The sequence below is a fragment of the Patiria miniata genome, unplaced genomic scaffold (assembly GCF_015706575.1).
Source record: "Patiria miniata isolate m_02_andy unplaced genomic scaffold, ASM1570657v1 HiC_scaffold_24, whole genome shotgun sequence".
In the NCBI taxonomy this organism is placed as follows: Eukaryota; Metazoa; Echinodermata; class Asteroidea; order Valvatida; family Asterinidae; genus Patiria; species Patiria miniata.
Window position 1 is genome coordinate 2401525 of NW_024037063.1, and position 13798 is coordinate 2415322.

Here is a 13798-nt window from a genome sequence, read left to right on the forward strand (position 1 = left end):
CAGTAGACTAGCAAGGGGTTGGTTAGCAACGATTTTTCATTTCAGTTTAAACTTTTTATTGGTTAAGATTCTAGGAACTGACAAAAAATCTAAACATTTGAGGAAAGATCATCTATTTACAGAGTAGAGAGTCTACGGTCGATTTTAATCTTTGATGTACTTTTGTGTAAAGTTGATACTTTTTAAAGATGTTATACTGTAATATCATTGAATTGTTATTGTACATGTTTGTAAATGCATTGGTAGTGGATCACTTTTGGAATAAATATCATGTGTATGTGGTTTATGTTGAATGATCAATCTCCTAATTCGTCAGTCACTGTACCGGTATGACTGCATGTTGACCCTTCGTGTGAACTGAGTGGGAAGTGAACCCGTTTCACAGTTCATGGTTGACATGCATCCCATTGTCAGGTTTGACTGAATGTTTGACCTGTGTGGGATGGGAACCCAAAGATTGCAGATGATAATGATTAGTTATCAGTTATCATTCTTAACCTTTTAGTTGACCTCGGTGGGATGTGAACCCATGTAACATTTTGATCTAGGTTGAGATGAAAAAAAATATGCTGGACCACCAGTATGTTTTAAGGATTGAATAATGTGAGATATTAGCTTTAGCCAACCACAATATTGCGTGTGGGTAGGACTAACGTTTTCCGAGACAATAGAGCATGTGATCTTCAGGGCGGCTTGTCGGTAGACATGGGTTCATTAACATTAACCCACAAATTAATGTCTTTGACCCACATGATTGGTCGTTTATTGAACCACATAATTGTACAGTATTCAACATGCCAACTGGGCGTGATTCTAGGAAAACATGTTTTGTAAAGGGCTGAAAGTAAATTTATGTTTCACAACTTTATCAATTTCTAACTTTTTAAGCACATCGTTTTCGGGGGAAAATATAGAGTTAATTGTTGAGTTGAACATTTTACAGCTTCAAAAGAGTAGCCCTATCTTGTGAAAATGTCAACTAAAAACTTGTTCCATTTTCTTTTTTAGTGGTTTTCCAATTTAGTTCTAATGCTGTGTGGCCAAGGAGAGTTTTACTTTTAGGGGCATTAACCTCAGTGTCACAAGCATCCCAGGAAATGGGATGATAAAGTGACTTGTGCAAATCTAATGTTTACCGGACCAGGTACTGTCTCTACCAAGGACTCCAACCATCAAAACTTGCAATAAATCTCAACCATTGTAAACGTATCGGGCCACCTGGGCGAGATTTACCAACTTTCGTGACTCTGGCATGTCGGATTCCCTGGGATCTGTCGTAAATCCTGAGCATTAATGTAAATTGTTTTGTGCTTGGGGCTTAACCTGAAATCCAAGCTGTGAAAAAGTTATCAGAATTTGTTGGCCTGGAAACCTTTGAACAATCTATATATTTTTACTTTGGGGATGAATAGATTTGAAGTTTTTTTGTTTATTCTGAAAATTTGCAGTTAAGTCTTTCAGAGTGTATGACAGGTTCAAATTCTGTGGATTGTCAAGTGCAACTTTTAAACACAAAGTTAGATGTTGATCAGCTTCCATCTAAGTGAATTGTCATTTATTTCTGTAATGATACAGGATGGTAGGCAGGTCAATCCGTGACAAGCGAGGTCGCTATTAACCAGATGAATCAAATCGAGTCTTGGCAATATTGGCAGCGCTACCCAGGACATTCCACGCACACCTCATGTGCATTGTATTCAAGCTAATGCATGCGCGTGAGGTATGCTCAGAATTTCCTGGGTAGCGCTGCCAATATTACCAAGAGTGGATTTGATTCATCTGGTTGATAGATACCTCCACCACTGCAGCAACTTAACCGCATTTGTCACGGGACTGGCTGCAAAATAGGGGAATAAAAAGCAAATCCAGTCCTGGAACAAGGCTAGGTATTTGGGAGCAAAAGGCAACTGTTCTACATAGCAGTGCTTTTTTTTATAACGGTTTTCTGCTGTGAAGTTTCATAATTAATTAGATCCCGAGTAAAGGTTCTTTATTGCCAGACCAGGGTTCCCTTTCCTTGGAATCCTCGACCAAATCCTTGTCCTTCCTCTTCATTAAGTTCCACCGCATCCTCTCTAGGGGGGCAAATTTACAGATGAGGAAGATAGTGTCAGATCCTCGAAACTCACAGCTGCGTTGAGGTTAAAAGGACAGGAAGCACTCCCAGCATGCATTGCAGCCTTGTGGCACACTTGGGGCACGACAACTCAATTAACGTACCAATTCTGTCAGTTTAAGAAGTTCGGAGAATTATGAATTTTGTGACCCTCGCTGATAACGATTGGCAAATATTTATTCCAAAAGTCGTTGCACATATGGTTTTGATATGAGAAAAGGTTTATATACAGGGTGAGTCAAAAAGGAAGTGACCGAGTCAGAAAAAAATATGTTAAAAAATATGTGACTCGCTCCGTTAAAAAAAAAACATAGGGAATAAAGTACATGTTAGTGACATGTTAGTGACTAGTAACTGTGAAACTTTAACATTGAAATGTCTCCCTAATGTCCGGTGTCTCCCTAAAGTATAACTTGTGACGAAAAAATGTCTCCTTAAGGGATTAAGGGAACATTAACAGGAAGTAATCATAAAATTATTAATCCTATAAGCAGAAAAGGCAGAAAAGGCAGAAAAGGCACGGCTCTGTCCGTCATGAAAATAAACTTCACACAACAGATTTTGCTCATGAGACCAAAATAATGTAATTTTTCAAAACAAAAACCACCAATTTTTGTCTTTGAAAGTTAATATCTGCAGTGGTTCTAGTTGAAAACAATAACCTCTGAAAAGATGAACTGTATTCTGGGTGGTCCGGATTTACTGTGGCTATAAAATAAATCATGATCCCAGGAAAACGTGACCTCAAAAAGTAATGACCAGGACATGAAGTTCATGCTGTAAATATCCATCATACTTGAATCTTCCAGGAAAAGTTGTAGTCAGTCACCTACTTTGATGTTGAAATTTGGTTTGGGAATTTGTCCTTGTTTTTAGGAGATGGGAATTACTAAGCATGTTTTCATGGAAATAAAAATAATATTGCTGATTCAAAATTTCAAATCCGGATTCAAATCATGTTTTTACAATAAATGGACAATTGGTAGAATTGTTAATTTCCGAAAAACATGGTCAAAATCACAACACAAATGCTTCTATCTTTTCTTATTACTCATTCGCTGATATTGTCCCCTCCACTTTTGTTTTGGTAAAATTCAGAAGAAGAGGAAACTGAGAGAGGTACAGATGAGGTTACCACGGAAACGCATCACCGAGTGGCCAGAGCAGTGACATCAAGACCCGAGAGAAAATGGCCGTATGGCGTAATCCCGTACGTCATCGATGGAAATTTCACAGGTACTATTTTATAAAACTTCGAATAAATCGGTCCCTCAATTGTCAAAACATAAAACACATTGGCAAAGACAATACCTTTCAAAATAGGTCTTATAATTCAAATCTCAAAAATCAGTTTTTCTTATGCCCGGTTCATACTTCACGCGAATGCGAATGCGAAGCGAATTTGACGTCATGGGACGTTCGCTGCGAAATTCGCCCGAGTTGAAATATGTTCAACTTTTATGAATTTGCAGCGCGAATACTTGCCACAATGTCACAAACTCGCGTTCGCTTTCGCGCAGAGTATGAACCGGGCTTTAGGTTGAGCACTTAGTTTATTTAATCTGTCATATAATCGACAAAGTATTTGTTTAGTATTGACTGAGCAAGGTGACAATAAACCCCAATAATTTATCATACATAATTTATTAATTTTTTGGTGTTGATTTTGGCAGGTTCACAACGAGCTATGTTCAAGCAGGCCATGAGACACTGGGAAAACTACACATGCATCACTTTTGTCGAACGAAGCCCTACCCAGCATCGGAATTACATTGTCTTTACTTACAGATCGTGCGGGTAAGAAAATATAAATTATAATTCTTGGCTTTCCTGGAGCAAGATTTCGACCCTTTCTTTGAGTGTAACAAATCAGGCATCCCCCCTCCCCGCCCGATCTAGGGTTCACAAGTTCATAAATATCCTGGCACTGTCATTGCATTTGGCCCTTGCTTAAACCCTCTGGCATCCCAACCCCCAGAATATGACCCTCTTCCTTATGGACCCCCCTTTCCTACCTTTACCCCTCCCCCTTCCTGCTACCGCCCCCCCCCCCCCTCCCCAGATTCCCAGAGATTTGAAATGAGATACAAATATATCTGAATCACGGGTTGTAGGAGGTCAAGTTGAGGAAGGATTAAATTAACTGTTTGCCGACTGCTCGGGACCCGGGAGGGTTATGGAACCCTTCCCGAGGAAGCAATTATTTGAAATTTGGAGCATCTTAAACAAGAGTGACACAAAGCATAGAAAGGAGTTGGCTTTATTTAAACCATGCAAACATTTTTGGATCAAATTATGGTAATATCTAAATGACAGACATTTTGAGACAAAATCTTGAGACAAAATTTTGAGACCAAAATCTTGAGACCAAAATCTTGAGACCAAATCCACAGCTACTGTTTGCATATTTCTGTGCAGCTTTTCTGTGGTCCTTTCCCTACAAAATTCGTCCGTGAAAATGTAATTTGGAATGATAACTTCTCTTCGCCTTCCCAAACCTTCCCTTGTTTTCTCAAGATGCTGTTCCTTTGTCGGCATGAGGGCAGAGGGGGCACAGGCCATTTCCATCGGCAAGAACTGCGACAAGTTTGGCGTCGTGGTCCACGAGTTGGGCCACGTGGTCGGCTTTTGGCACGAGCACACCCGACCGGACCGAGATGATCACGTGACCATCGTCAAGGAAAATATTTTGCCAGGTATGGTTTGTCATCTTTTGTGGGTATATTTTTAGTATTTGCAAGTTGACAAATTTTTCTTTCGTTTGTGCTATAAGAAGCCTACCCTCCCCTTAAATCCTCATTAAACAAAACAGCCTCTAAAATTAAATTCTTATAATTTTTTGCATTGAGGAACAAAGTTTTAAATTTAAAAAAAAAAAACCAGGAACTCAAAGTTCTGATATCGATCAATCTAATAACAGAAAGGTGGTACAGAAAAGTGTATTCGGGCTTTGAACCTCTGTTCATTTTTGAACCGAATTTAGTTTCCTGCAGGTTTGATGCGAAAACCAGATGTATTTTAACATTCTCTGCACGAAACTTTTCTTGAATACAGATTAAGGGGTTAACTGAAAAACGGCCGACGCCAACATTTTGTAATTGAAATCTCTTGTTTATTTAATCCCCGCAACCCCACCGAAAGGGCAGAGGGGGAAAAATGTGAAAACCTTTGAGAATAACAAGTGGCTAAAAATGCTTGGTTTGTTTAAATGAGAAATAGCATCATTTAGCCTTTTGGTTGGAGGGGGAAATGTTGCAGGTTCAGGCACTATAAATGTTTCTACCATTAACATACTTTCTTTGATGCATAGTTTAGGTTGACCTTGCTGTTATGGCTATTAGAGGGTCAGTCATGTGCATGATGTGTGATGGAGGGAGTGCCAGTCTGACACAGGTGGATACAGCTTTGATTCCCCCTAGAGACTTGAGACCAAAAAACAAACATGCTGCTGCGATATTATCAAGCTTGAATTTCAGTGGAAAAAATCTGATATAAACCGGGTTTGAAGTATACTTGCTCAAGCAAGCGAAAGATTTAAGTAAAATTCCCAAGATCAATGCAAAACAATATTAGGTTCGTCTAATTGAGCTGGACCTCGGTCAGAGGACAATAGGATAGTCTTGGGGTCTAGCAGAGATCAAAACTAATATGATGGGTAAAAAAAAATATTTTTTGGTCAGCCCCCTTTTTCTGAGTTTCGGTGATGATGCTGTTGGGTTGCAGCTGTATATTTTTGAAGGGATGTTGGACTCCCCTTCTTTTTCCAAAATTAATTTGAGCAAGTTGAAATTAAAACATAGATTTAAAAAGCACTTGTATTTTCCAGACATCTGCAATAATGTCCATAAGTGGGGGGGGGGGGGGTTCACTTTTACCTAAATGAAATTATTCATGATGGCCATGAAGTATGTGATCCATTTCTGGCTTCTTAGTCATCGCTTACTCAGCCACTTGAAGATGTCCAATGTATGAATTCCAATCAGCCTCCTCGCACTTGTCAAGTGTTGCAGATTAGTCTAGCTTTCAAGAGGCAGATTTCTGGAGCATGTCGGTCGTGGATCTTCTATGGACCCTCTTGATGAAGGGAGAGAGTTTTTTTTCTTAAATGGGTCACCGAGTGTGATCATTGCTCCTTGCCAGACTGAAATGTGAAGAGTGTGTGTTCTCAGACAGATATGAGTGTCAATCGTCAGTGTTGTGGTCCAGGTGCTTGCGGTGGATCCCAAGTGCGTCGTAAATCCATCATAAGTGCATCAAAAGCTATTCAAATGAGCTGTGATGAAGGCATTCTTTTGTTAATGCTAATCTTTGGTTATTCGTGACTGGACTTGTGAGTTGAGTGTGTTATGACAAAAGAATACTTGAGTTTGATCGGTGCAGCTTGTCAAGTTTCAGTGTAAGAACTGAAGGAAACTTTGAAGCAGCTTGGCCTGTACCAACTACCATGAACCATATCTTTCATCAAGGAATGCTTATTATTTGGGGCGTAAAATCACGTGAGTCTTTAGTTTTCTGTCAAATTGTTGTATCCGAGCAAATTTCACGTATTACCTCTTAACCACTTCGAGTCGGGACTATTTTCAAAGAAAGTATTGATTTTCGTAAAAGGCAAAATTTTCCAACCAAACACCACCAATGCTGATTCAAAAGAGTCATTTCAACAGTATTTGTAGGACAATTGCCAAAACCTCATAATTATGTTTCACGACTCCTGGGTGTGCACTGGAGTGTAAATTGTAGAACAATAGGCCATGCATAACAGCCGATTCAAGATCAACACATGGTCCGCACTCCACAGACTTCACAGACTTTGTGTGCGTGTACAAGACTCGAGGGATTAGCCTGTTTAGACGTCACCCGGAGGCGAGTCGAGGCAGGCAATCTTGACGTATTAGCCCGTCAGTCGTGCCTGTGAACAAAAACAGCCAGTGCCTATTCCCATGTCCTCCGACGCAAACTGGTTAAGAATTTGAAATACCACATTACATCTATTCTTAACAAACTATGCACTCAGAATGAGAACATCATCCTGATGTTCACATCCTGAAAATCAGTGATTGCTTAAAAAAAAACACCTGTCTTTTAGGCAAGAGGAAAGCCTTTTTCCTTTCATTTTTCAGCCTGGATGCACCTGTTTTGTGGAGTCATTTTAATGACCAGTGTGACATTGATGTGTTTTGAATCAACAGGTGTGATATATCCATCTGGGTAATGGTTATGGCCATGAATAATTTTACCTGTCAGACAAAAAAATGCCAGCTTAAACAAAAAAAAATGCTGCAAATTATGTACAAATTGTATAACCTTGGGTTGAAAAATGTCCAGAATGATTTAAGAATCTCTGCCTGGTTTTATTATGGAGTATACAACTTTAATAAAACTCAGGGTCGGTGTGTTATTGAGTTCTGAAAAATACCAGCCCCGGGAGTTGACATGCTTGAATACATGAACATTTTTGGGTTTTTTTGTGAAGGTTATGGAGAATTTGTACATTTGTGATTGGTTGACACAATGTAGGGAATTACCAAAGGCAATTATGCAAAGGCAAAATACTAATGTATTGGTGGAGCTCTAAAGTCTCTTTCACTGAAACTTAGTAGGTTTGGGCCAACTCTGTTGTTCAAGTTTGTTTGCAAAGTTTTTCCACTTTAAGAATACATAGGCCTACTGGCATCCTTTTAAAAAGTAACATAAAAACAATATATCTAAAAAAAACTACCACAAATTTAGTAATTAAGTAACTTGTTAAATTAGAAAATTATTTTTGAAATCTGGGCCATCCAGAAACAAAATGCATGACTACTTCTCTTAAAAACAAACAAACCAAAGGTGGGTCCGGAAATCTGGTGTTCTCTTTCACCAAAGTGCAAGTTACATTCTAATTAGCAAAACAGCGTCGACACCCTGTGATTTAAGCATCTGACCCGTAACTGTCTCCCGACAAATCTCTCCGCGGCTCTTTTTTTCTCTGACGCATGAGTTGCGGTCATTTCAACATGGCCAAATAAACGGTTGCTGTGATTGATTTAGGAAATAGTCCTGCCTCCCTTGCGGTGGGGAGTGCCAGTGTTTGTCTAGCCCTCGCAAGTGTTTCGCTAAAAATTGTCCTCAAACGTTTTTCCGGTAATTGGGTTCATAGAACCATGCTGCCCATCCCCAAGATCTATCAACAGGAAAATCTGCTCTTTTTTATAAGCTTTGGACCAGTGCTACTGGTCAGTGGCATTTGGGTTAAAATGGTTTTCAGAAGTCACTGTCAACTAGGTTGGTTTAAAGATGAATTTCAAAAGTTTAGAAGGCAAACTCCCAGTTTGGTTAAAACTTGAGCTTGTGAAAGCCAACATTTGAGGCAACTGTCTACATTTCAAGAACTTTTCTTGAAATAATATTGTGGTTGTTTGGGGAATTGTGTTTGTTTGCTTTTTGTTTTTGTTTATTTCTTTGTTTGTTTTCCCAGAACTGGACGAGTAGGCAATGCCATTTTTTTTTTTGTAGACTCAAGATATTGTGGAAGCAATCCTTAAAAACTGAAGCAGTTGCTTAGTATTGTAATATTTTTTTTATTTTGAGTTGGACAAATATCTGACACTACAAATGATTTTAAGCCAGATAAGAACTATTTTTGGATTGATCACTTGCACGCAATTGTATGGTAATTTAACATATAGAAACCCTATTTTCCACTCTACTGCCAAATTGGACATTCTGATCCAACACACCGGTCGAACTTGCGATACCACAAGAAACTTGGCCCTTCTTTCCAATTTCTAAAGTATCATACTTTGACTCCCCAGGTCAGGAGTATAACTTCAACAAGCTTCTGCCGGAGGAAGTGGACTCCTTAGGCCAGCCGTACGACTTTGCCAGCATCATGCACTACGCCAGGAACACGTTTTCAAGGGGAATTTGGTTGGACACGGTCATCCCTCAACGAGATCCGGACGCCGTGCCGCGGGCGGAGATAGAGATCGGTCAGCGCAAGCAGCTGAGCGAGGGCGACATTACCCAGGCCAACTTGCTGTACAAATGCCCGGGTATGTATCCATATGTTGATGATCGATCGTGTCTTGGATATTATGTTGGTCTAGATTGTCTGTGCAACTGTGTGAAAGTGCATGTTACACGTCACATCACACCAATATCGTCACATTGTTTGATCAAAAAATGATATTTCATAGAATATTTTAATCACAAAAAATGATATGTCATAGAATATTTTAAGTTGGACGAATTAGATGTAAGTAAGAACATGAAGGTTTTCAAACCTTCACCATGTTCATAACCAACTCATAACCAACTCATAAAATCTGCTTTGTGGCCTGCATAATGCTATAGATTCACCAACTTAAGTTTCCAAAACAGGAATTTATAGTTTAAAAAAAGGGGGGGATGTAAGAAACTTTGCAAAGTTTCAGTCAAACCTTTCCTGCAATTCATGATAAAAGATTATGAAACAGTTGTGATAAAAATAAAGCACTCATCATTGAAAAGAAGTCAACAACTCGATTGCTTCACTCACCATGTAGTTCTGCTCTGCCTGTCATCTTAAGAATTTATCATCAGATCTTGAGAATTTGGTCTAGTATCCAGATATCACTGACATTGATGATGGTGTCTCAAGTAGCTCTTGAAAAAGTAGCTTTCTCAAGTCAGTCTCATAGATTGATAGATTATGGACAGAGCTTTTGAGTTTGATACAAGTGAAAGTGTGTGGGTTTATCACAATGGATAGACGTCGTTTAGTTTGGAAAGGACACAGATTATAGAAAACAGCCAGAGTTTGTGACAGTATTAAGAGTGTGATCCTCTTGTAACTTTTTGAGTTTTGTGACTATTAGAAGCGGTTCTCTGAGCTATGTGTCTAGTTTCAATGTCATGGTTAATGTCAAATCTTTTACAGAACTGAACGTGAAATTGGCTAGGTTTAGTTTCGAAACATGGAGATACATATACTGAAGTTGTTTTCATATTTATTTTCAGCTCTGAAAAAGGATATGTTTTTCTTTGTTTTTCTGTTAACGTTGTTGTACACTGTTGATTGGCATCAAGTTTTCAGAAATTAACATCACGTTTATTGATAAATTGAACTATATCCTTGACTGCTGTTCGAAGCTACTTGTGACTGAGATTGATAGTAATATTTTTTGACACATGTCCATGCTGATCACAATCTTCATCTTGAAAACATCTAAATTAGTCCCCAAAAAAAGTCAGTTCTGCTTTGTCAAAGCTCGGAAATAGATTACTTCGGAAACATTTATCCGGCAAGCTCAAACCGCAAGTGTTCTACTTCTTTCAATCTTGGAACCCTCTGGTATCAATATTCCACCTGCCTGTTGACTTCCTCACTTCCCCCTTCCATATCTCCCCCCCCCCCCTTTCCAGCTTGCGGCCGCACTCTGCAAGAAACAACAGGAAATTTCAGCTCTCCCGGTTGGCCGGAGCAGTTCAACAGCCGCGAGTCCTGCGTGTGGCGGATCTCCGTCACTCCCGGGGAGACTATTGTCCTGACCTTTGAGGACTTTGAGCTGGTTGGCAGCGACGATTGCTGGTACCATCACGTCGAAGTCAGGGACGGCCACTGGAGATTTTCCAACGTTTTAGGTTAGAGATTTGGACTGTTTGTCACCCAGTGACTGGCGTTCTAAAGTCAAGCTGCAACAGAATGAATTTAGTGCGACTCAAGTTGACCAAAAAAGAAATTGGTTTTAGACCGGGAAACGCTGTGTACTTGTAATTTGCAATTGACTAGTCTTTTCTAATGACTACAGCAGTAAATCTTTTGAATGTAAAGGCTTGTAATTGTTTCAGATGGTGGCGCCAGTTACCATTAATCATTAAGTTATCAATAATGAAGACTAGAGACATGACCTATCACACTTGTATATGAGGACAGGCAATACGTGACCTGGGCGATTCTAAAATCTCATTGGTTGCTATGCCATGGCCTTGACGATGCCGCCTTACCTGTAGTATGATTGGCTACTTCTCCAACCCCCTTTCGAAACTCAATGCCTATTCATTCATAAAATCATTTGTGAGAAATGTGCATTTTTAAAGAAAAGAAGAACAGTCAAGTTTTTTTCTGAAATTTAAACTTAACATTCAACTTAATGACTTTTGTCATAAACAGCTCCACCTAGTGTCAAATGAAATAAAGTCATCCCCCCCTCCCCCAAACCCAGTAAATCTCCTTTTTGAAGTTGGTCCCCCTGCAAAATTATATTATTTTTGCATTTTGACACAAATCTATGCCACTGATCTATCCTTTCATCCCAACAGGAAGGTTCTGTGGTAGCAACATCCCCCCAGTGATCGTCTCAACAGACAGTCGGCTCTGGATTGAGCTGAAGAGCTCGCCGACCGGTAACGCAGTCAGTAGGGGATTCGCGGCTCACTACGAAGGTACGACAAATGATGGGTGAAGATGGAGGGAAGGATGGGGGGGAGGGGAGGGAGATGCCCACCCTTCTGAGGGGTCTCTGGTAGTGTCATACACAGTAGTGAGGAGGTTGAGATTGAACCTGGAATCGGAGGAGTGATTAAAATATTTTGAGGAATCATACAGCATAAAGTTGCATAAAGCTGTATGTGGTCAAATTTCAGCTGTTATCTACATTTGTATATGTGTATGGTAGCAGGAAACATGCACATCTTAGATAGTATATGTTACACATTCGGTGCAGTGTGGGGGGAATACCACAGTGCTGTTGCCATGGAACAGCCAATAGGGATCAAGGATCAGACATGATGTTCTTCAGACTGACAATTCATCCCTATAAAAGGATTAAACTTTGCTTGATGAAAATGTTTGTTGTCAGTGGCTGAGGTAGTATCAAAACAAGCCTTGCTTGACATGAAATAAAATAAACCAAGTTTTGATATGCAATGTTGATGGATGAGCCACGGTTCAAAAAAATTATTTTGGGTTAATTCCAGCGGTCTGTGGGGGCAACATCTCCAAGGAATCGGGCATGCTACAGAGTCCCAACTACCCGGATGACTACAGGCCAGACAAGTCCTGTGTGTGGTACCTGACAATGCCAGAGGGCTTTCAAGTCGGGCTGAACTTCCAATCATTCGAGGTAGGGAAGTCGTAGACTTAGACCCCTAAGGGACAAACACACGGAGAAGTAGACTGACTGACAAACAGGAAGACACTGACTTCATGATACCCTTACTTCTAGACAGACAATTCATAAACAGTTAAGCAGGAATAGCTGTAGCCCAAATATCTTACTTTTATCTCAGAATATGTTTTAATTTGTAAAAAAAAAATTAACTTTGGAATATTTTGTTTTTTAAATTTCAAGCGTGGATAAATTCTTGCGGAACAAATTCCACACAAACTGGGCCAAATTGAAATTGAAAACGGCACTATTTAGACATCTTAAACAGATTAAGCCATTTTCCGCTGCAGTTCATAGGCAAGGATATTTGCGTAAAGCATCATTTTTCCGCAAGGCCTCTTTATACTGTAAGGCTTGGGCAATGTGTTCTTGAACATGGACAGAGCGTACGATCCGTAGCAAGTTATTGAACCTCTTGAAAACCGTGCAGTCGTCAAAAAACAGATTCTTAAGTTTGTAGTCCTACCCTTATCTCTATACCTAATAACTCTGCACCATGCAGACATTCAAGCCTTACTTAATGTTCCCCTGTCTAACTAAACTCAGCAAATATAAGCCCTTGCGACAGGTGCCACCCACTCATATCGGAAGCTCTTCTCTCCAATATTGCCCAACAGGTGGAGCGGCATGATAACTGCATCTACGACTACGTGGAGGTGCGCGACGGCCATGAGGATGACTCACCGCTAATTGGCAAATACTGCGGCTACCTGATGCCCGAGGATATCAAGTCCTCCAGCAACAAGCTGCGAGTCAAGTTTGTGTCGGACGGGACCGTCAACAAAGGGGGGTTCTCCGCCGATTTCTTCAAAGGTAAAAAGTGCATTGGCAGTGTTGTAGGAGAGGTATTTGTGATGGATCTCAATTCAATTCACAAGTCCGGTTGGACAATGACAAAGGAATGCCAATAGAACTTTAGAACAATAGAACTTTGGCAACAGATGTGTAGGAAATAGATGTATGTTTTACCATTATTTAGTTAGTTTCTTTATTTCTTGTTTTAACTGGGTAGCCCATTCAGTGGACTATATTGGTCTCCCACGGGGCCCAGTAAAGAGAAGACAATGTAAAGAAATTACAAGTTTTTTAGATGTGGGAGGAAAACCCCGGAAGTATATTCTGAGGCAAACCCACAGAATCATGTAGGGACTGAAAACCCAATCCACATATTGGCGCAGGCAGGAATCGAACCCGGGCCACAGCCGTGGAAGGCGAGGAAAGTACCACTACGCCAAGCTGACTCCCCTTTATGTAAGTCTGGACTACTGTTCGAGAGCAGTGGAACTCAGAAGTTAATTGAAATTCAGAATTTGAACTAAAAGCTTTCATTCTTAATGCTTAACATTTCCTTTTTTGTGTGTTTTGCAGAGGATGACGAGTGTTCAAAGAACAACGGAGGTTGCGAGCAGATCTGCGTCAACACCATCGGAAGTTACCGCTGTGAATGTGAGCCTGGATTTGAACTCAAAGCGGATGGAGAATCATGTGAAGGTAAGAATTGACTGGCTGGCTTGTCATCAGTATTTTTTTTCTCTGTGAAAATTCAAATTTT

The 13798-nt window shown here is 40.0% G+C and overlaps 1 protein-coding gene across 2 annotated transcripts in view; it reads left to right on the plus strand.

The window, feature by feature from the left end:
* LOC119731558 (bone morphogenetic protein 1 homolog) overlaps positions 1-13798 on the plus strand; it is a 33868-nt gene that overhangs the window by 14226 nt on the left and 5844 nt on the right. Inside the window, exons 3-11 of one of the 2 annotated variants that reach the window (XM_038204737.1) lie at positions 3218-3352; positions 3790-3913; positions 4634-4812; positions 8911-9150; positions 10502-10720; positions 11399-11521; positions 12056-12201; positions 12864-13059; positions 13615-13737. In XM_038204737.1, the coding sequence (XP_038060665.1) occupies positions 3218-3352; positions 3790-3913; positions 4634-4812; positions 8911-9150; positions 10502-10720; positions 11399-11521; positions 12056-12201; positions 12864-13059; positions 13615-13737 (1485 nt within the window). Of the gene's footprint in view, positions 1-3214; positions 3353-3789; positions 3914-4633; positions 4813-8910; positions 9151-10501; positions 10721-11398; positions 11522-12055; positions 12202-12863; positions 13060-13614; positions 13738-13798 lie in introns of both variants that reach the window. The other variant, XM_038204736.1, reaches the window with a different exon arrangement.